The sequence below is a fragment of the Salvia hispanica genome, chromosome 3 (genome assembly GCF_029641045.1).
Source record: "Salvia hispanica isolate PSC_SH4W2 chromosome 3, Shi_PSC_v1, whole genome shotgun sequence".
Lineage (NCBI taxonomy): Eukaryota > Viridiplantae > Streptophyta > Magnoliopsida > Lamiales > Lamiaceae > Salvia > Salvia hispanica.
Genome location: NC_142694.1, coordinates 32,353,482 through 32,376,534, shown reverse-complemented (window position 1 = coordinate 32,376,534; position 23,053 = coordinate 32,353,482). Strand labels below are relative to the sequence as shown.

The 23,053-nt window shown below is 37.6% G+C and overlaps 5 protein-coding genes across 9 annotated transcripts; 4 read left to right on the top strand and 1 right to left on the bottom strand.

Annotated features, from left to right (window-relative positions):
• Positions 1–332: 332 nt before the first annotated feature.
• On the bottom strand, positions 333–3,304 carry LOC125213319 (translocon-associated protein subunit alpha-like). Its single transcript, XM_048113797.2, has 8 exons — positions 3,152–3,304; positions 2,348–2,500; positions 2,181–2,231; positions 1,931–2,019; positions 1,475–1,552; positions 1,172–1,375; positions 754–825; positions 333–658 (listed from the first exon to the last, which is right to left on the bottom strand). The coding sequence occupies exons 1-8, from the start codon at positions 3,210–3,212 to the stop codon at positions 608–610; spliced, it is 759 nt and encodes a 252-aa protein (XP_047969754.1). The 5' UTR covers positions 3,213–3,304; the 3' UTR covers positions 333–607.
• A 2,666-nt stretch (positions 3,305–5,970) lies between these two features.
• BHLH121 (basic helix-loop-helix (bHLH) DNA-binding superfamily protein) lies at positions 5,971–8,582 on the top strand. 2 transcript variants are annotated; one of them, XM_048115015.2, is made up of 5 exons: positions 5,971–6,170; positions 6,600–6,715; positions 7,316–7,443; positions 7,526–8,008; positions 8,093–8,582. In XM_048115015.2, exons 1-5 carry the CDS (start codon positions 6,088–6,090, stop codon positions 8,243–8,245), a joined length of 963 nt encoding a protein of 320 aa, XP_047970972.1. In that variant the 5' UTR covers positions 5,971–6,087; the 3' UTR covers positions 8,246–8,582. The 2 variants fall into 2 exon arrangements, with proteins under 2 accessions (XP_047970972.1, XP_088924180.1); XM_089068054.1 differs by having other exon boundaries at positions 6,019–6,166.
• Positions 8,583–9,349: 767 nt separating this feature from the next.
• On the top strand, positions 9,350–12,854 carry LOC125214120 (putative alkaline/neutral invertase B). Its single transcript, XM_048115012.2, has 5 exons — positions 9,350–9,536; positions 9,906–10,398; positions 11,206–11,637; positions 11,722–12,280; positions 12,405–12,854. The coding sequence occupies exons 2-5, from the start codon at positions 9,958–9,960 to the stop codon at positions 12,698–12,700; spliced, it is 1,728 nt and encodes a 575-aa protein (XP_047970969.1). The 5' UTR covers positions 9,350–9,536; positions 9,906–9,957; the 3' UTR covers positions 12,701–12,854.
• A 494-nt stretch (positions 12,855–13,348) lies between these two features.
• Positions 13,349–16,005, top strand: LOC125213142 (uncharacterized). Its single transcript, XM_048113519.2, has 6 exons — positions 13,349–13,744; positions 14,401–14,600; positions 15,182–15,322; positions 15,423–15,503; positions 15,581–15,705; positions 15,792–16,005. Exons 1-6 carry the CDS (start codon positions 13,522–13,524, stop codon positions 15,838–15,840), a joined length of 819 nt encoding a protein of 272 aa, XP_047969476.1. The 5' UTR covers positions 13,349–13,521; the 3' UTR covers positions 15,841–16,005.
• A 792-nt stretch (positions 16,006–16,797) lies between these two features.
• On the top strand, positions 16,798–22,259 carry LOC125213141 (putative pentatricopeptide repeat-containing protein At1g03510). 4 transcript variants are annotated; one of them, XM_048113517.2, is made up of 6 exons: positions 16,798–18,273; positions 18,377–18,499; positions 19,958–20,089; positions 20,497–20,594; positions 21,572–21,780; positions 21,895–22,259. In XM_048113517.2, the coding sequence occupies exons 1-2, from the start codon at positions 16,887–16,889 to the stop codon at positions 18,397–18,399; spliced, it is 1,410 nt and encodes a 469-aa protein (XP_047969474.1). In that variant the 5' UTR covers positions 16,798–16,886; the 3' UTR covers positions 18,400–18,499; positions 19,958–20,089; positions 20,497–20,594; positions 21,572–21,780; positions 21,895–22,259. The 4 variants fall into 4 exon arrangements, with proteins under 4 accessions (XP_047969474.1, XP_047969472.1, XP_047969471.1 ...); XM_048113515.2 differs by having other exon boundaries at positions 16,798–18,499; positions 21,899–22,259; XM_048113514.2 differs by having other exon boundaries at positions 16,798–18,499.
• The last annotated feature ends 794 nt before the right edge of the window (positions 22,260–23,053 follow it).

Sequence of the window (23,053 nt, the reverse complement as noted above, 5' to 3'; positions counted from 1 at the left end):
ATACGTTATGTGATTTTCAAAATTTAAATAACGAAAAACTATAATTACTCAATTCATTATTATACATTTATAACAATATTTTTCATAGTAACATTCATTTATATAAATAATAAAGAAAAACACAAACTTTGAGGGTCGACTTCGTTCTACAATAAACACTACAATATCCACCAAGCATAAGAAATTAGTATGTTTCTGTTTACAATTAATGGCGCCAAATTCCTTAGAATCTTTAGTGTAATCCACATTATTAATTTCAAATTTATTGAATTTTCAAATAATTCCACAATTAATTATCCTAAAAAATGTTGGAAGTTCACTAACTAATATAATTGACAAAATGAAAATAATCAATACCCAATCTCATGCGAAACTGCCACCCTAGACTGCAAGTCAGTTTGGCGATAAATTAGTTAAACAAAACTTCAAAAGAAAAAGGAAACTATTGAAGTTCATGCTACAACAGCAAAGGTAAGTCCTTTCTATACTAGTAATTCTTTTAGTCGAAGAGCGACTTACTACGCTTACTCCTGATTTTCCTCGTGTGTCGGATCACTAAGCTTTGTTACAAGAATTGCAGCCTCTATGGCTACACTCAACTGCTCATCTACTTTTTCTTCTTTGATTTGTTCGCTTGAGACTGTGTATACGCAGTACCCTATACATAATGGATACAGATAAACGGTCACACACGACAAACAAACATTCTGCAGGGTGATCGTGTATTTGAAGTGTATGGAGAAAGAAGCAAACCTGGAGCCACTCATCCGTGTTGGCATCCGTTGTCCCAGTTCCAACTTCGACCTTGGCAACCCTCTTGGTTTTCTAGACAGCAAAAGAGGAAGCAATATAAAGGTTTCCGTAGAGAAATAAGGTATTTCAAGCATCAAGAATCAGAAGCAAGTGACAAGTATTAATTAAATCTTCAAGCCAAACACCATTAGACAAAAATTAAGGCAACATTAGGCTATATATTATGTAGGTATAGTTGATTTTTTCACATACACACACATTAATTATTAATTATTGACCTAAAAATAGCAGTTATGTAGTGATCCTTGATATACATTGTCCAAAATTTTAGGGAAACGTTGAGAAAGTGTATCGCAGAGGGTAAATTTGGCAGCAGAGCAAACGGAGTACAAGAGCAGAAGCCAGATAGAATAATCACCTTTGAGAAATTCTGTATCTGGCCGCGTATCCAGATCCCAAGAAGGCCAAGGAGAGCTACAGCAAGACAAAACAAGAACACTGACTCAACACTCAGCAGACCGCCTACTTCAGTAACCTCAATTGTTCCATTGTAGAAGGTACTCTGGTAAGGATTATGGTCGATCTCATAAACGATGGTTCCAATAAGATCATATTCACCTGACTGTAAGACAAAGAAAAGGGGCACTAAGTCAATGTCCATGATACAAAGAGATGAAGCAGGAAAATCGAACTGTATATTTCTACAGTTTTACATGGTTACCTGTAAGAACTTGCTGACAGCAAAAATGTACGGAAAAGTTGCTTGAGCTGACGGAGGAACAGATGCATTGTTAAAAGCCTAGTAAAGAAAAATGTATGTCCACTATCAGAGATCACCAAAATCTTTTTTAACACGAAATAGGATTCAATTCGCATAGCATAGCAATGATCAAAACCAGCAAAGCTCAAACGAAGAGCTGAGTTGATATATCTTCTATGAAGGGTGAAAACGAAACTGCATTAGTGATTCTATTAGCTTTGCTGTACATTATAAAAAAGGTATAAGGCTTGCCATGATGGAAAAAAGATGCTTGCCAGCAAAGCTGTGCAATATAGTTATAAGAATCCTAACCACATGCAACAGTTCATAGAATTGATTTACTTCCAAGAGCTGGCAAATCTAGATGAACTTTCTAGATTGCTCGAAACATTATGGAAAGAATGAAAGCAACAATACCTGGGTCGAAAGATTTTGAATCAAGTAGCGGTGATCGAAAGGAAGATAAACACTGGCTTGGATTGCAATAACATTTATACTTGATTCTCCTGAATGACCATACACAAACTTAAAGTCAGCTGTCAGCAGATCTACCAGTTTACATACAGCATAACCCCCAAAGATCTAAAACATCCGAAGACTGTAAAGCCACAGCCCACACCATGATCGACAGAAAAAAGAAACTCAGAACTATCTAGCAACAGCTCACCCCCATTTCCAATTCCAACAAGAAGTTCACTTTCTTCTCCAGCTGCTACAGCTGAAAAAGTAAAGGGGCCAATCTCAAACACAATTCACAGAATACAAAAACCAATAATAGATTTGAAATAACATTACAGATGTAGAAATTAAGGGGGGAGGATCAGCATATCTAACATTTCAAGGGATTATTGGGGAAAACGCATATGGTTTCCACGCCAGCAGCTGGACTGAAGTTTCCTCCACTAAAATCTTGGACGTCTTCGCCAACAATCCCAACATCCTCGTGGGAATCAACTTCAGCATCAGGATCCGGTTCGCATCTTGCAACTATAGACCAATAGTCCAATACACAGTAATAAGCACGTATAATTCATTTCGAACACTGAGTGCTTAAACTCAATCCTATATATCATACAAAATAATGGACAACTTGGGGGCAGTGGAAGTTTAGCAAGTTCCAATCCAAAATTCAGAAAACAGTGAGCAAACTAATCAGGGAAACAGAATAACAGCCAATCAAGCAGATTAACAAAAAGGCGACAACAACTTCGAGATTTTTCATAAGGTTTTGAAGGTAAACAGTTCCCATTTATCCTCTGAAGCTCTCTCCCAAAATGGGAGTATATCAATATTACTAGCATCGAATTTACCAAATCCATATGGTAGAATCCAGAATATTACACACGTTCAAAACCACAATCGAGTTCAATCAAATTAAAGGCTACCCATATATAACCTACTGAATAAAACCAAATCCCAAACAACACAGGAAAAAAAGTGCAAATAAGAAATTCGTTAGACCAAATACTCGATCTGATCCAATTCATCACTGGTTGAATCGGAATTCGTAGAAAAATCTCCCATAACAGGAATTGCACACAACAAATCAAAATATAAACCAATATGTGCCCAGTCAATTAATATAATCAAACTAGGGGGCGCGGTTGAAATGAGATGGATCTGGATCAGAGTGATTACTTTGCAGAAAAGAGGCGGAGAAGAGTAGCAGAGATAGGATCAGATAAACCCTAATCGACATTGTCGAGTCTTGTCCGAAACTGAAGAGAAGAACTGTTTTGAGTGAAGGCAGCTGAGATTAGACTTCTATTTTTAACGCTTGGAGTAATCAACAACGGAAAGGTCAAAACGGGGAAAACGTTTTAAGCCAAAAAGTGAATTTAGTATTTAAGAGGGGTGAATCTGAAAATATTTTAATTATAGGGGTGAAAAAAGAAGAACACATATTTAGAAGAGTCGGGAATCGGGATGCTGAAAAATTGTCAACTATGGTTAAATTTTGGTTTGTCCCGCGACTCTAGAAGTTAATTGAGGAAAATATGAAGTTTGAATTTGCTCACAGTTATCGGATTACGGAAATTTTTTGTGAAATTGTAATTATCTGATATGATAGTCGAAAATCATAAATGAATGTTGTTGTTAATTAGTTAAGCGATTTCAATTATTCGTAAAAAACAAGGATGATTGGTTGAAAAATATGAACAATATACGATAGACACGTAGGTGGCCATACTTTTAAATCAGTAAATAATTGCATATAAATCAAAACTTGTATGAAATCTATTTGAATATTCCATGGATTGTGTGTTGTTTTATAATAGAAAAATAAACTACCATGTTAGTTGATGGACCAAAACATATCGAATGTAAAAGCAAAATAGCTTGCTAAAATAAAAGGTTGTATGAGAATCTAAATATTAGTAATAAAGTAGAAATAGACGAATTTAAGCACGACATCAAGTCGTTAAAACATCCAAAATCATATAAGTTGACCTAGTTGATACTACAATGATATTGTTTGGGAGCTTGTGCCTTCTGGTATGAGAGAGTGTTGGGGATGCCTGACTATTGCCATTAAATTATGTTTCGAAATAAATATAGTTAAAATATTGGTCATTAAAAATCATCCATCGGTAAAAGTGGTACTATTTCGACAAGAGGTGATCGTAGACTAGAACTGATCTAGAAAATATAACTCATTAGCTTGAGCTCAGTTGGTTGTGGCTTTAGTCGCTAGAGACCAACTCGATAACTGTCTATGACGTGGGTGGATGATTTATGTTGAGTCAATGAAAAATCGAGAATCAAGAAAGGATGGCCAGGTTTGTAATGACGAAGAGTTGGGTACACCGATACTTACAAGAGAAAAAGAAGGACGAGTTGCATACAATTTTTCTAAAAAGATCCTAACGTTTAGTTATTTTCAATCAAAATTAAAACAGTTTGAGTTAAAATAGTATTTTTTTTTTCAAGTTCAAAGCATTTTCTCGTTCTCTCCGTAGATATTTCTCTGCTAAATCATGGATGGAGATAGTTGCATTGCACTTGGAGTAAAGTCGGAGCTACTATGAGATTAATGATCGATTGATGGAATTTTCGGATGACGCTCATAGATGGGATGAGATCCTCTGCAGTGGAGGAAATCACAGCATTTGGTGCTGTGGTTGAAACGCACAATTTTGTGTATGAAACGCAAATAATGCTATGTCCTTTTTATTACAAAGTGTTGCATGTCTTTTCTTATTCGTTTTTTATATAATATATTTAGTTAAGGTTTACGTTTTATTATTTTCTTTCTGTAAGCATAGTTTTGTTATATCTTGTATATATAATATGTATCTTTTTATTATACTATATTGTACTATAATGTATATTAAGTATAACTTAGATATTATATTTGATAAGTTTATATTTACCGGGTATGTAATATTTTTATTTAAAAATTCAAAATACTTTAAAATATAGTTGGATCTATAAATTAAAATGCTTACCAATTTTAATAATCGTGTATATATATATATATATATATATATATACAACATTTGTCTCTGTATGTCTGCAAATATGAGTCTCATTCCTATCTGTATGTCTGCAAATATGAGTCTCATTCCTATCCGAACGAGTTTTAAAAAATGTTAAGAAAAGTGGGTGGAAAAAAGTTAGTGCAATATGAGTCTCACTTGTATATATAAATTTTAAATGATATCTGAGTGGAGTGAGTTAGTGGAATGTCGGGTCTCTTTACCATTTATAGTAATTATGAATCGAGACTCCTATTCGCGGATGGACAAAAATGGAAAAACAAAACTCCTATTCGTGGACAGAGGGAGTATAATATTATGCATGTTATGTAATCATATATATTGTTTAATATTTTTATTTTTTACATACATACACTTAATATCTAATGTGAATATAATAAATAAAATTATAAAACATATAAAAAAGAAATAAAGTACTAGTATATATTGAATAATACGTCAGAAAGCAAAACTATGCTTATATATATAAGAGAAATAAAATAGCATGAAAGATTAAAGATTTAAAGGTCTGATAAACATATTATATAAAAAAGAATAAAAAGGACATCGCATTATTTGCGTTTCATACACAAAATTGTGCGTTTCAACCACAACACCAAATGCTGTGATTTCCTCAACTGTAGAGGATCTCGTTCCCTCATAGATAGACAATAAGATCGATCCTTTAACTATCTAGTGCCACCTAGAACAATATTATCTAACAGTACATTAATTGACACACAATAGTCAACCTATGTATTAATTAATTTGGAAAACACTTTTAACAACTTCAAACTATCTAATCATATCATATGACATAAATAACTTAGAAATCTAACAGGATCCCGCCGTGGCAGGCATATGCATTAATGCATGTAAACTATTGTAAATTCGGAATAGTTTAGGGGCCTAAATCATATATATCAAAAGTACAAGGGCGTATTGAACAATAAATCTGGGATAACGCCAACTGAGATGCGAATGCGATGTCGTCTCGGCAAACCACTGGCGCTAAGAGTTTGCAAAAAATCCTCATCTTCCTCAAGATTTTCCTAAATCTCACTGTATTATCTGAAGAATTTTTCCTATACCAGCATGGATCAGCTCAATCCTAACTCGCTGTTTCTTCCCGCGCCCGATGCGTGCGTCCCGCCGACGCGCACCAATCCCGATTGTAGGTCTGAACTCTTTTGACCTTTTGATGTTCTTATTTTATTTATTCTCTAATTCTCGCAGTCTCGTATTTGGAAATAGTCGGAATCGGTGGATTATTTGAGTATTTAGCTGATTTGAGGAAATTTTGGGGGTTTTGGGAGAGCGGCAAGCTGTTGATAGTGATTAGCTTTCTGATTGGGATTGGAAACGTTTTCATCCAAATCGTGGAAATATTTGTTGGAATCATGTAACTCATATCTGGTGTATTTTCTGTCTTCTGCAGCTATATATTTCCCTCAGTTGATATGTATAAACTTATAATGCATTTCTTTAGAATGAGACGTTGCAGTATGAAAAATGCAAACTAGTTGTGTGTTTTTATGCTGTTGTGCTGAAATCGATTCATTATTTTTTGGCCTGAATCTGCTTCTTGCGTGTTTGTTTGATCTAAGAATGGAACCAGAAGCAAAGGACACTGTAAGTGCTCGGAGAGTTCAAAAGGCTGATCGCGAGAAGTTGAGGAGGGATCGTCTCAATGAACAATTCACGGAGCTGGGGAATGCCCTTGGTAAATCCTCCTTCGACTCTTCAATATAAATTATAAGCAATAGTTTTCCTTGTGATTATCCTGTTAAATAGTGAATGGCGTTTAAAAGAACTAATATGTTCGTAGCGATTGCTGCTAGTCTAATGAAGCTTTAAGTAGAGCATGGAAGAACTTGTGAGAGCTGTCATTGATCGTGATCGCCCTGTTTTATATGTTGAAATACCTGGAGAAATTGATATCTTTGTTAAAGCAGTCAACAAAGAAAAAGGAAATGAGGGGAATGAATCATAACAAACCTCATAGTTCTGACACCCCCTAGCCTCTACGAGCATGAACAAACCTAGTTTTACTGATGTAGTTTTGCATAATTAATTCATTTTAATATAGAGATATAGTTCACGAGCATAATCACTGTCGTGAGTCGTGAACCACTTTTGATGAATGTTTTCATATCTTAGTAGTAATTGGTATCATCATATGTTTATCTGGTTGTTGTTCCTACCATGAGTTCCAAAGTATCAATTTATCTTGTTATATACATATCTTATTTCGATGCTCTAGCTTATTCATGCTCTGGTTGTACATACTTAGAAACATATGGTGACATGTCATTATTTGCAGATCCCGATAGGCCTAAAAATGACAAAGCCTCTATTCTTTCGGATACAATTCAAATGCTTAAGGAATTGACTTCTCAGGTTGAGAAACTAAAATCTGAATATGCTGCACTGACTGATGAGTCACGCGAGGTGATTCTTTTGAAGAAGCTTTTTATTCCATATAGAACATGCAAACAAGATCTCACCAATCCTTTTATCTGGTTTTAAGCAGCTGACCCAGGAGAAGAATGATCTCAGAGAAGAAAAGGCATCTCTTAAATCCGACATCGAGAACCTTAATGGTCAGTACCTTCAGAGAATGAGGGCCATGTATCCATGGGGTGGAATGGATCATTCTGTTGTCATGCATCCATCATCTTATCCCTTTCCAATGCCCGTTCCCGTACCAACTGGACCTATTCCCCTGCATCCGTCCATGCAGCCTTATCCTTTCTATGGGAACCAAAACCCTGCAGTTGTTCCTAATCCTTGTTCTACGTATGTTCCTTATATGACCCATAATCCAATGATCGAACAACAATCAACGCAACATGCCTCTCAAGTCATGCAGCAAAGTGCCAGGCCTCATGCTTCAAGCAAACCGGACCTTAGAAATAAATCATCCGACGTGGAGAGTAGAATCGAGAAAAGTGATGACTCAAATGACATCACAACAGATCTCGAGCTCAAAACACCCGGATCAACATCCGAACAGGTAAACTTGTGGTTTGTAAGCCAGCATTAGATTGGTTCTTGATTTCGCAACAAATTGTGAGATGATGCCATTGTCATCATGCAGGATTCACCCTCAAAGCAAAGAAGAGCAAAGAAGGTTGCGAGGAAGGAAACAAGCATCACAGACGGAACTTCTTCTAGTGGATGTTCGTCATCTCACAGCGTGCACGCTATCTCTTCTAACAGCATTGTTGGCGGCAAAAGAACAGATGACTGATTAAAGGAAGGTGAAGTGCACTTATCAATACAGTGATTCATGTTCATACTAATTTTTGGTGTCGTTCTCTGTGACCATTTCATGGCCGGGCACTATCTACAAGCAGTCGAGCACCATGTTTATGTCAGAATTAACCATTTCTTACTGGGTTAGCCTAAGCTAGCCACTCCCCAAGCCAAACCATTGTGGTTAGTCCCATCACTTTGTTATGATCAAGATGTAAAAGTTCACAGTACATGGTTTAGTTACATTGTATGTATGTATGCATGCTATTATGATTAACCTACTATGTAGTAATCAAATTTAGCAGAATTATGGATGATTGCATTTTTTTTTATGTTTTCATTAGGATACTCATTTGCATATGTTGGCTTCCATCCACATTTGATTTGCCTCAATGTGTTGAATCTAATTAGCGGTGGTCTGCCGGATTTAGGAGAGCGCCCTCAAAATTGTCGCGAGGGCCTAATTTTTCTCAAGGGTACGCGGAAAATGCAATGGTTGTCCTCCGATCCACCAAAAAATATTGAAGCATACGTTAAACGACATTGTCTTGGGATTATTCTTTTTTGAAATATTACATTGTAAAGTTGCAATTTCTTTCTTCTAAAACAACCGAACTCACGAGACCATCAAAAGGGGCTAATTTTTCATAAGGTCGATAATGTCATGGTCATCCTTTGATTTGTTAAAAAATACTATTGAATAATAGATGTCTAACGTCGTGTGGGACCATAATTTTTTGTACTAGTGTGATTTTACATTGCAAAAGTTATAATTTCATCCAATTAAAAGAACTAATGAAACTGTTAAAATGGTCTAATTTTTCAAGAAGGTCGATCTGCAAAATTTACATTGTAAAGAAACAATTTCCTTGTATTAAAATATAAATCTCTCTTTCTCTAATTCGTTCAGTTGAAACTGCAAATCATTTCTATTCGATAGATCGGATCCCTAAAATTATGTAGAGGAAAATTTGACCTAAAACCTAGCTATAAAAGCATACAATTATTGTTGTAGTTTTGAGTCAATACAACAATCAACACGTGTGCAAGCTGACACAATCGCCAACTTACATCGCAATTTTCCCATAAGCTGCACAAAAACAAACAAAACAACTCTGACCCTCTTTCCATCAACCCTTCACGCTTCTCGCATGCCTGCGCTCCTCTCTCTCTCTCCTCTCACTCTCTCTCGATGCATGTTTACATGATTACATCTACATGCCTTTGATTGACATGTATCGACGTCATTCGAGGATACCCAAGCTCACCGCAATCGTTTTCTTCAGGTGATTATTTTGGTTCATTTTTACAATTTGTAACGTCGAATCAAATGAGTTCGTGTAAGATCAGTAGCTAATGCGTTTTGATTCGAATGTTGGTTATGCAGCTAATGCCATTTAGATCGTCAATTTTGTTTTTGTTTTACGGATTTCGACTTGTTTGGTTGAGATTTGGAGAAAAATTGCGAGTTTATTCAAGGTGATCGCAATTTAGAAATCAGAGCGGAATCGATCCGTTTTCGAAATGCTATATGTTACTCGTTTGTGATTTTCTGTTTTTGTGCGTTTGTATTCTGTTTTGTGTTTACACTCTGTGCGAGTGTGTGTGTGGTTCTATTACTGCTTGCTTATACAATTGAATATTGAAAAATGCAGATAACAGAGAACTCATCATTGAGTAGAATTTGTAGTTTGAGGGTTACCAAAAATGTCCACACTAAATCCAGATGTGCTGCAAAATGGAAGTGTTAAGAATAGCGATTCCATCAACGATTCTCATGAATTAGATGAATATGATTTCTCAAGGTTTGTTGATCGTCCGAGGCTTTTGAATCTGGAGAGGCAGAGATCATGTGATGAGAGGTCGATGAATGATTTGCCTGTGCCGTTCTCTCCTCATCAATCTTCAAGAGCAGATAACTTCGGGCGAGCTTTTGATAATCCCGATAGCGTGTATTCACCTATCAAAAAGTCTGGTTGCAATACTCCCATGTCACATTTTGGCTATGGGATGATGGCCTCTGATCCACACCCCATGATAGCCGAGGCGTGGGATGATTTGAGGAGAGCATTAGTTTTCTTTCGTGGTCAGCCTGTTGGCACCATTGCTGCATTGGATAACTCCGATGAAAAACTCAACTACGATCAGGTAAAGGGCCCCGAAATTATCTACTTGTTGTTGAATGTGTCGTTGTTTTCTCTAAGAGCACATTTCGTTTTATGCGGTAAATGCTTTTTGGTGCATGCTTTACTTGGTTGTTAGAGCATAGATTCATAGCCATAGGTGCTGGAGTTGGGCGAATTGAAGGTGAGAATGCACAAATTTTTTAAGTAACTGTTCTTTTCTGAAACTTCGATGTTTTTATAGGGTTTGATCATGAGAGTGTCTAGCTTATACCTTAAGAGTTGGCATTTTTCACTCTTTGAGTTGTAAAAAGGTGGAAGAATGCTTTCTAGAATATCATCTCAAGTTTTACATATATAAACACATAGTGCAGCTATACAAGATCAAGAATCTATGGAATTAGACTTATGATTTCGTTAATATGCAAATAAATAACTTCGATGGAAGTGGACAAAGATGGGTTAAGTTGCTTGCAAAGTGCAACATTGTTTTGGAACCAATGACCTTCCAATGCACAATTTTTGGGGGGGTAATAGGGGGAAGCTTAAGGCGAGGAGGGGCTTGTAGGATGAAAGGTGTAAAATATGGTATGCATCTTTTTGTAAACCAAAATTTTTATTTCGTGGAACTCCTGAAATTACTTGCTACGAATTTACTGAGCGTTTTTAAAATAGTCTAGGTATCTCTAGACCTTATATATCTGTCTGCATCATTTGCCCTGTTATACTAGTAATGTGAGATATTTTTGCTTTGCAAATGCTTGGAATCTTAAAATATGTGGAAGCAATAACTGGTCTCATGGTTACTGAAGCATAAATAACCTATGTGCAGGTATTTGTGAGGGATTTTGTTCCAAGCGCATTAGCTTTCCTAATGAATGGTGAACCCGAAGTCGTCAAAAACTTTCTTTTAAAGACCCTTCGCCTTCAAGGGTGGGAGAAGAAAATTGACCGGTTCCAGTTGGGTGAAGGTGTTATGCCGGCTAGCTTTAAAGTACTGCACGATCCAATCAGGAATACTGAGACATTGATGGCAGATTTTGGCGAGAGTGCGATAGGGAGGGTGGCTCCAGTTGATTCTGGCTTTTGGTGGATCATACTATTACGAGCATACACGAAATCCACTGGAGATACATCCTTGGCAGATAAGCCTGAATGCCAGAACGGTATACGCCTCATACTGAGTTTATGCCTTTCAGAAGGATTCGACACCTTCCCTACTCTGCTCTGTGCTGATGGATGCTCGATGATTGATCGTAGGATGGTGAGCATGATGACCATAAATCTATCTTTTACGAGTCCTCTTAATCTTGCCTCCTTATTCTGTTTTTCTCTGACCAAATGCTAGGGTGTTTATGGGTACCCGATTGAGATACAAGCCTTATTCTTCATGGCTCTAAGATGCGCGATGCTCTTGCTGAAGCACGATGGGCCAGGGAAGGAGCTTATCGAGCGAATAGTGAAGCGGTTGCATGCCTTGACCTACCACATGAGGAACTATTTCTGGCTGGACTTGAAGCAGCTCAACGACATATATAGGTACAAAACAGAGGAGTATTCCCACACAGCGGTGAACAAATTCAACGTAATGCCCGATTCACTGCCCGACTGGGTTATGGATTTCATGCCGTTACATGGAGGCTACTTCATAGGGAATATAGGCCCTTCACATATGGATTTCCGTTGGTTCTGCTTGGGAAACTGCATTGCGATCCTTTCGTCCTTAGCAACACAAGAGCAGGCATCTGCAATCATGGATCTCATCGAGTCAAGATGGGAGGAGTTGGTTGGAGCTATGCCTCTCAAAGTCTGCTACCCAGCTATCGAGAATCATGAGTGGCGGATTGTGACCGGGAGCGACCCCAAAAACACGAGATGGAGCTACCACAACGGTGGATCATGGCCAGGTTGAAACCTACTTTCCCATTTAGTTCGACTTCTGTGTTCATACAAAATGGTTTACCGTTGTTTCATGTGGGTAAAAGAACAGTTTCATTTTGACATTCGATCATCTGTGTTTTGAACTTGCAGTGCTGCTGTGGCTGCTGACTGCGGCGTGCATCAAGACAGGGCGTCCGCAGATAGCTAGGCGAGCAATCGAGCTGGCTGAGACGAGGCTGTCGAAAGATGGATGGCCAGAATACTACGACGGGAAGCTGGGGCGCTACATTGGGAAGCAAGCACGGAAGCACCAGACGTGGTCGGTCGCGGGCTATTTGGTTGCGAAGATGATGCTCGAAGATCCGTCGCATTTAGGAATGATAGCCATCGAGGAAGATAAGCATCTCAAACCTGTGTTGAGAAGATCCTCGTCATGGACCGCTTGATCACGAAGAAGAATGCTTTCATGTATGATCAAAGCCTTCACATTTAGCCATGAATGATTAGTTTTGGAAATTTCTAACCCTTGATGACTTGATCCATCTCAAACTTTGCTAGTTTTTGAACATCTTGAATTTGAAAAACTATGTTTACTTGCAATTGCGTATGCATGATTTTTTAGACGTGCAACAAATAATTACTCCATGTCAAAAATAATATTCCATTCGTTTACCAATAAACATCTTACTTTCTGGCAGCTCGAGTTTTATAAAATATGAAATAATATAGTAAATGGAAAGAATTAGGATGTGAGTTTCATATACTCAATGAAATGAAATACTTAATAACGAATGAATTAAAATAAGACATATATTGGCAAAGAAATTTACACAATAATAGTTTCTAATTAATTTTTCAATGACTCTTCATTTTTTCAAAGAAATTGGCAACATTTGAAACATATATTTTCTCAATGAAATTGGCAAGATTATTTCAACTAGGTAAACAATAAACGAGACTATAAAAAATCAATGAAAAAATGAATTAAACATGAAATAGAATTGAATATATTTAAAAGTAAAAAAGATTGGTTTGACGTGATTGACTCAAAATCCATATATAATTAGACTAATTAGTCATCCCATTAAATACTCGCTTTCTCCACAATTTCTTCTTCTCCAATTCCTCTCTCTCTTGGGAAAATTTTCTCTCTCCTAAGAAATTTTCCCTCAATTTTCCTTCCATTCAGACGGGAAAGCTCTGAATTGAATCCGAATAAAACCACATATAGATAGTTTTTTTGAATTCGTAGGTTTTCTGTAGAAATATGAAAGCACCGAGGAGACCGGTCCAAGTGGTGGCGTCGTGGCTGCGGCGGCAGCCGCCGAAGGTGAAGGCGTTTCTGGCCGTGATCAGCGGCATGGCTGCGCTCGTTCTCCTCCGTGCAATCGTCCACGATCATGATAATCTGTTTGTGGCAGCCGAGGCCGTTCATTCGATCGGAATTGCTGTTCTGATTTACAAGTTGATGAAGGAGAAGACCTGTGCGGGTATGTTGGCTGTTTTGTTATTGAATTTTTTTTGTTTGCGATTGATTGGTTGTGGTGGAGTTTGGATCTTTTGGAAGCATGAATTTGGGGATGGTGATGTTTGGAGCTGGGGAGATTATAAAATTAGGTTTCCGATTTATATGTAGAAAGAACGTTTTTTGTGTTTTTTTTTTAATTGATTGAAGGTATTTTGAGATTGATTGCATAGTTGCCTTGTTAGTTGAGCTATTGAATTTGATTATTTTTGCTGTTATGTGTTTGGTTGTTAGGGGGGAAGGGGGTGAAGAAGCTAGGATTTGTTTTGGGGGAGATGAAGGTCTCTTGATTGTGAGCATAGATTGGTGAATAGATTTATTTTGCTCAAATTTTTGGTTTTTCTTGTGTAATGTAGTATTGCTGTTATGGATTGAATTATCCTTCAATTTTGTCTGGCTTCAAGGTTAAAGATTCAAAATTTTGTACTACTATGAATTTATGAATTTGGGAGGAAACTAAGTTGTATATGTGTTTGTTAAAAAGACTGAGTAACAAATACGGTTTGTTTAATTAATTAGTGTGATTTCGATAGTTAGTACAGTAGTGTGAGTCAAGCGCTGATTTTTGCTTAATCTTCTGTTTAAATGCCCAGTGCTGATTTTGTTGCTCTATCGATGCAGGGATATCGCTGAAGTCTCAGGAACTAACAGCTCTCTTTTTGGCCGTAAGATTGTATTGCAGTTTTGTCATGGAGTACGACATACACACTGTGCTTGACTTGGCTACGCTGGCTACGACCTTGTGGGTTGTTTATATGATTCGGTTCAACTTGAAATCGAGTTATATGGAGGATAAAGACAACATTGCACACTACTACGTGGTGAGTCTTCCTTCGAGAAATGGTTGTTTTCTTTTCCTTGGGAATTGTTTTTCTGATGAGGGAGAGTATTCCCCATTGTTCTTTCAGATTTTACAAAACATGAATGTTTGTTGCATCCTAAAGTTAGTCTGTTAGTGTAGCTCCTTATGAGTTGTGTGCTGCTCTTCTTTCTTGTTTTCTTTGGTCGTATTGTTAATATGTAGATAGGTGGCTTATTTTGTCGATTTAGTGCCTTTCACGGGACTCAGATTCTAGTTGCTCTAAAGGTATTTCTAGTTTGTTACATGCCTGTTGTTAAGTCTATCTGGCAATATCAACTTGTTCCGGGCCTCAGGTTTGCACTTTCAAATTCTGAGAGTTGCCTTCAGTTTTCTCTGCTTAACTTGTTTTGGTGCTGAGGAGGTTCACTACCCTCTTGCCATCATGCTCGGTGGTTTATTTTCAATAAACAGAAGCATTTTAGTAGCGTAAAGTATGGTGATTATGTAGTAATTGATTTTTCGTTGAATTCCATAAGAATTTATCTATTTTTTCTCTAATCAGTTTCTTATGCATTCAAATCTAACAAAATGCGTCTGTAGGTTGCCCCTTGTGCCGTTATAGCCCTACTAATTCACCCATCTACGACACATCACATCATCAACAGGATCGCCTGGGCGTTCTGCGTTTACTTGGAAGCCGTTTCCGTCCTACCTCAGCTGCGTGTTATGCAGAACACAAAGGTAAAAAAATCGTACCAAAGATGAATAAATACCAACACACATGGTAATCACACAAGGATATGTTGCACCTTTTGATGATATTTTCTGCATCTCGTTGCAGATTGTTGAACCTTTTACAGCTCATTACGTATTTGCATTGGGAGTTGCTAGGTTTTTGAGCTGTGCCCACTGGGTTCTCCAGGTTTGATCTTTAACTGAAATTCTTTAAAGATAAAAGCCAGTTCCAAAATTATAACCATTTGTTTGTGTCGAGTCTAGGTTTTGGATACTCGTGGCCATCTTCTCGTGGCATTGGGTTACGGATTGTGGCCTTCGATGGTTCTGATATCCGAAATCGTTCAGACCTTCATCCTGGCCGACTTTTGCTATTACTATGTGAAAAGGTCTGCACAACTTCCTCTACTCTACCACGTGTAAATTCATATTGATTCGCTGAATTGTTAAGCTTATCTTGGCTTCGTACGTGCAGTGTTTTCGGAGGACAGCTCGTGTTGCGCCTTCCTTCTGGAGTGGTGTAGATGTATGAGGGGCTATTTAAGATTATTTTCATTGTTTTCTTTCTTTTTTGGTCTTAGATGGCACAGTTTTTGGTCGGAAGCTTGACAGTATCTATAAATTTGGATGTTTAAATTAGTACCGAATTTGATTTTAATTATGAATACAACTGTCAGGAGTTTCGTCTTTGTGTTGGTGATGATCAGAATGCCTGTTTTATGTCATTTTCTGCGATTTTCGACTGTAGTTTTTTCGCTCGAACCTTATGGGCACGGCTGATACGATCCTCGGAAAATGTTTCTAGGGTAAACGTTTGGGAATAGATTCTCGACGGTCTGTGTTTTTGCGTGTGCATTACGTTCAAGAGATGTGCCACATAAGCAATGCGAATAATGGGTCCCTTGTACGTTCAAGAGATGTGCTACGCAAGCAATAGCGCTTCTATGTGACACGTTCGCTAGATGTGCCACATAAGCAATGCGAATAGTGGCCTTGTGCGTTCAAGAGATGTTCTACGTAAGCATTGTTCAAGATATGTGCCACATAAACAACGACGGAATCCCACTAGCGGCTCTCTCGTAGATGTGCCACATAAGCAACGTTCAAGAGATGTGTCATTGTATTTTGAAGAGATGTGCCACATAAGCATGTTCACGCCATTTTATTTTTAAGAGATGTGCCACATAAGCAACAATAACTCCCTCGAATGTTCAAGAGATATGCCACATCATAGTCATATTTGCATTTGTGAGATGGTAAAGACACTCTGAAAACCATGAATATTAAACCATTTACCCACATATTGAAATGGTACTCGTAAGTCGTAAACCAATAGAATCAAAATATAAATTATTAATTTGAAAATCCTTAAAACAATATTAATTGACACTCTTAAATTAAACTCTTTCATTTATGAAAATCCCAATTCAATTTAAAATAATTTGATATAAGTATTAAGTATATATCATAATTTGATGAACTCAATCCAGAGGTGATTGACAGATTGCTCAACTCTTGATAAACCTCAGAAACACAGAAGATAATCATAAACCTCTTCAAAATCGAACATATGTTCCCCCGAATCAACATTCACGGCGCCCTGAATTTGAAAACAATCTCCCAATTCCTGCATCACTGCTCTCAAACAAAGAATCTCAAACCAATCCAACAATTCTACGCGCATGTAATCAGAACAGAGCTGTTCTTCGTTTCCCCCAATCTCCAATCCGACCTAGCTCTAGCTTACACCTCATGCATCGCCAACAACAACAATCTCACAATCCTAACCCACTTCCTGAAATCCCTCAATCTCAGAAACCCCCTGCCGTTTAATTCGATCATATCTCACTTCTCTCAGCACGGCTCCGACTGTTTTGCCCTGCACACGTTTCTCTTCATGCATCGCAACAGCGTTTATGTCGATTCATACGCTCTATGCACCTCCTTGAAGTCAGCTTCCTCTTTGAAAAATGGCGTCTTTGGTGAATTGATGCATTGCTATGTGGAGAAATCGGGGTGGCTCGCTAGTGTGTTTGTGGGAAGTGCGTTGGTGGATTTTTACGCGAAAATGTGTAGCGTGGGTGATGCGGCGAAGGTGTTCGACGAAATTCCTGAGAGGAATACTGTGTGTGCAAATGCGCTTTTGTCGGGCTATGCGGAGGCTAAGATGTGGGGGGAAGGGATTGAACTGGTGAGTAGGATGCCTCTCTTGGGTTTAGAAACAGATCATTTCACGTTCTCGGCTGCTCTGCGCGCTTGTAGCGGCTTGTGTGCTGTGGAATTCGGCAAGGAGGTTCACGCAGGTGTTGTGCGACGCGTTTTTGACGTTGGAGCTGATGTGTTTCTGCAGAGTTTGTTGATTGAAATGTATGGAAGGTGTGGCCTAGTGGATAATGCGAAGAGAGTGTTTAGTATGGCGGGGTACGATGTACGGATGAGGCGAAGAGATGTTGTTTTATGGACTTCGATGCTGGGAGTGTATGGAAGGACCGGAGATTATGCTGAAGTGATTAGACTGTTTAAGGATATGCTAATGGAAGGGATACGGCCGGATGGAGTGGCATTCTTGACGGTTATCTCTGCTTGCAGCCACACCGGGCAAGTGGATCTTGGCGTGGAGTATTTCGAGTCCATGACTAGTGACTATGGGTTGAGTGCGAGCCGAGAGCATTATAGTTGTCTCGTTGACTTGCTTTGTCGGGCAGGGGAGTTGGAGAGGGCTTGGGGAATAGTTAGTGAGCTGCCACATGCTGCGGATTGCGCTATATCCATGTGGGGCGCACTTCTTAGTGCGTGTAACGAGTGTGGAAATGTCGGTTTGGGGAAGTTGGCTGCTCAGAAAGCTCTTGAAGTGGAGCCTAATAATGTTGGAATTTACGTTCTGCTGTCTAATATGTATGCCAGGAATGGTATGTGGGATGAGATTGAACAGTTGAGAGAGGTTATGAAGCGAAGAGGTTTGAAGAAGGATATTGCTTGGAGTTCGATAGATAGATAGATTATGTTCTGTACCACTTAAATCATACGAGGTCCAAAGTTGATGGCGTTTCTGATTTACAGAGCCGGAGCCGGTTGCAATTTGAGATTGAGGGAGAATAGATTGAAATGAACAGATATAACAAGATCAGAAGAGTACGAATCCTTGCATATTGAAAAAGGAAAAAGACCGTATTCCCCTTAAAGGTATTCTACATTCCAAGTTACGTCTTTATGGGATCATATCTACTTGAAAGAGTATGGTTTGGTGAATCCTTGTTTGAAGCTTGCACACGAGTTCCATTTTGTCGTATTGTATTACATAGCACAGGAAAGCGGTATGATTTTTGAGCAAGATAATGAATTCTTTTCTCGTATACTGAAACCACTCTGATGAAGAAAGTTGAAGTGTCGAATCCCATACTTTCTAAATAACACCACTTGCATAGTTTTACTGAATGGTGGCTGTGTGTAGTATAGTGGTTCTCGTGTTTGCTTTCTAGTTAGTCAGGAATCGGGATATTCCAATCTTTGTTTGGGGGGGGGGGGGGTGTGGTTAATTTCTCAAATTTTGTCTTATGAAGTGACTCAAAACTATCATGACTTAGAGATGTATCGTGTATATACTAGTAGTATATAATAAGAGTGAGTGCTGTATCGTAATTTCTTGCGCTTGCAAGATGTTCTCCTTTATAACTCGTTCACATAATAGCCAATGGTGGAGTCACAACAGCATCGACACTATGCTTATGTTAATTTGAATTTGGTACTAGTTGACATGCAGTCTTTGTGTTCACTCCCTCAGTCAAAATAGAGATGGTAGTAATAGGCCATGCTTAGTTTTCAAAAGGTCTACAGATACGACCATTTGAATATTTATATAGAAGTTGTCCTATTATCAACCAAATCGCAATTGTATAGTTTTATGTTCTCTTTGAGCCTCTGAGCATTCTTTGCCTGGGGGGAATTCGTTAGATACCATTATCTTCCATCTTGGTGAATGCAGTTTTTGGCATTTTTGTCTTGGCTGTTTGTTTGCAGTGTGACTATGTGATGCTTTCATCATAGCATATTCTGTAATTTTCGACAGTTGGCATTTTCGACAGTTGATAGTAATTTCTAACGAAGATATTTATGTTTCCACTGTTTATATATATGTACTCGTGTAAACTTGAATGCCAGCTGAATTTGGTCAATCAATAGCATCTTTAATTGAATGCAGCATCTGACATGTAGAAATTTGTCTTCACAAGCTATATATCTTTGCATATCAAACTGTTTTCTCTCCCTATATTTATGATTGAACTACTTTTTTTACTTCTTCAATTGGCCTAATCATCGATTATGAGTTGTGAAAGTACCAATGCATTTATGCAAAAGAACAAGAGTCGTATTAGTTTACTAGCATGCATAACAAACTCATGCACCACGAATTGTGTTCAGCCTTTGCATCATATATCATCACTATATTCAGGACTTATATGTTTGTTCTATGTTATAAAAATGGTTGTAAAAACATTAAACATTTGATATATGTTTGAGTTCGTATTTGGATTGTGTTCTTGCTTGTTGCATTGAGGACTTTCTGTTCCCCACACTTAACCTTGTCTATACTAAAACACCCGATTCTTGGCATGACCAATCATTTTCATTGTTGAATCCAAGTAACATGCACGTCAATCCATCGGAGGTGTGATCCAAACATTGCTGTTTGATACATGCTGGCACATGCTCAAGTTTCTTAACTGATCGTCCGGCTGTCAGCGTACTACTCGGTTCCAGTCCCTAACATACCAGGTACGAAACCCTTATCCTTAACCCTATCCTCATTTTAGCTTTGTCAAGTCCTATAATTTAATCATTTCACATTCCCATGTCTCTGATTATCCGACGAAATACATTTGTAGCTATATATATACTTCCTCCGTCCCACATTAGTTGAGTCGTATTCCATTTTGGGTTGTCCCACGTTACTTGGCAAAAAACAAAACATCTCTAATCTCTGTTACTACTATATTCTCTCTTTACATAAATCCACTAAACACAATTTCTTAAATCACATGCCCAAAATAAACGACTGAAGTAACGTGTCATAGAAAGAGTATTATTTTCAAAAGCATGGGTTAAAGATATTGTCTCTAGGTCTTATGTCCTGCAACTTGCTGAGCTGTTTCCCGGCCCCTCCTAAACCGACCCTTTTTCAGCTTGATGTTGCCAAGTCCGATACGCATATCTATGATGTCACTCCAATACCCGACTCGTTCGCGGACGTACCCAATCGAGGCTCATGGCTTCCTGAAAGGTCATATTTTCTACATCTAAATGTTACTTTCATCACCTGCAAACTGATATATAGCCCATACTGTCTTGTGTTATATCTGTATACAAAAAAATATTTCCATTTCATTTTGAACCGTACAAATTTTTTTCCTATGTCGTATTTTTTTCATCAATAATTGGGCTGATTATTCCATGTTCCTATCTCACATTTTTCAAAAATTTTTTGTCAAAAACATTAGTTGAAATAAGTTAAGGTGACTGTTTCCAGTAGTTGGGAATGATATGTGATGGGCAAGAGTAACATGGGCTTCATGTGCTAGACTAATGTTATGTCACATTCAACTTCAATTAGTCACCACAATTTAATTTTATATATGTGAAATTTTTGAGAGATGATTTATTTCATAGTTGCACTCGTTCAACTATATAGAGAATAACATGACTTTTAATCTTGTGAGATAACATGATATAAGATAAGCCTGTAGTCAATTTTGATAAAAGTGTGTTTTTTCTTGCCACTTTAGACATGAAATACCAAAACATGTTAGTCTTGAAATTGTTTGATTAATATTGGTAGTAATTGGCTTTTGTTATAGTTCATTCATTAATGCTAGATATGCATATATAGGTTGGTACATAAGTGGAGTATTTTATTTGGTATAGTGTTTTTAAGATGTATGGGTCCATATATTTAAAGTTTCATCCAATCTTTTTATTTCAGTTAAGGTTAATTTCATCCTATCTTATTTCAAAAACATGTGGTAAGTTGTAAATTTGAGTTTTGAAAGCTATGATATTTACACCCTCAATTTAACTAAGTGACACATTCTCTCTCAATTTAACTCACTGAATCCCATTGTTTAAGTTTTGATCATTTTCAAATGGTATTATTATCATTATTATGGCTATGACTACTCTTTCTTTCTTCTTTTGCTTTAAGTAGATTGGTTACTCGAAATTAAATTGGCTCAAGATTACCCAAAATTAATATTATCACAGGGAGGGAGGGTCAAGACTGATCCGGAGATTAATTAAGTACTGAGCCGAGCCCATCAAATCTAACAAAGTAAACGCCCCCGTCACATGGTTAAAAACGGTTGTGAAGATGATAATGCATAGGGTGTCGCTGTCGAATGTTCGTACTGGCGAAAGGGAGGGGCGAGTACGTAAAACAAAAGGAGAAGACAACAATGATGTAGCAACAGAAGGTCATATCCCTAAATCTTGCTATCTTTATTGTGGATCTTTTCTCAGCCTTGGAACATGCAGATACACCTCTATCTCTCTCTTTCTCTCTCATAATTATATACTATTCCATTTAGCTAGGGCAATGAAGAAGATGGATGGGGCGAGTGCGAGTGGTGGAGGTTTGAAGTGGGCTTTCTTTCCTGTTGGCTTCAGATTTTCAGTTGAGGACCACATGGGAAAAGATGGGACTGCCCCATTTCTGTCCCAACATCCTACTTTGCATTTCCTGAATCATTTTATTTTCGTCGCGAAATTTACTTAACGTTGCACCCTATGTATTGACTGCGCTACGAGGACATGGGTAAAAATTATGATGGTCCACCATGTTGTCCCAACGTCCTACTTTGCATCTCCTTCGTGTATATTGATTACGCTACGTGGACAAGCTAACCCTTGCTTTTTTGTAAAGGATCGATCAATAATAGTTCTTCATTTATCATGTGGCTCTGGTGATTCAAACTCTCAACCTATTTATTGGAACTAAAGCATTTTGCGTGGTGCTTCATTGTCTCCCTACTTACACTTGTTTGTTTTGAAAAAGATCACAAATTATGTGTGCCACTAGAGTTTTTAGTCTAAACATGAGTAGAAGTTTGATGGTTCATATTCTCTGAACATATTGCCACGTATTGTGTCTAATCAATTACTATAATTGCTAAAGGAGAGATGAAAGTGAAAAAAAAGATGGGGGTTCTACAATTGTTAACCATCAATTTTTTTTCTCGGAGTAAGGTAGCTTGTATGCATTTTCACATGATTTATTATTTTTTATAACTTGATTAGTGGTAGTTTCCCTTTTATTTCGTTAGCCTGACGACTCAAACTCTTGACCTATTGTTATCAGCTAAGCTAGAGTTAATTACATGTTATCAACCTTGAATGGTGAGTGCAACTAAGAGAATAGTGAGTTTTAAGTTAAATTATCATTGTCACAAATCAAAACTAGGCCTCCCAAATTATTGTCAATAATCTTTACAACCACCCTCGAAAAATTGAATGTAAATCAGTAAAAAACCTGCAAAAAGTAGAGGCGAATTGAATGAGAAGTAAGAAACCGATTGTTTGTTTGAATTTATTGGCTCATGAATATGTACTGTGTGGCAGTTTGAAATTTGTACCATGTATTAATAGTTTCACATGGATTTCTGGTAAGAAGTACTCAACCAAGCAAAAAATAATTCCAAAATTTCAGTTAATTTTTAGGTGCTGGATTGAGGAATCCGAACTTGAGTC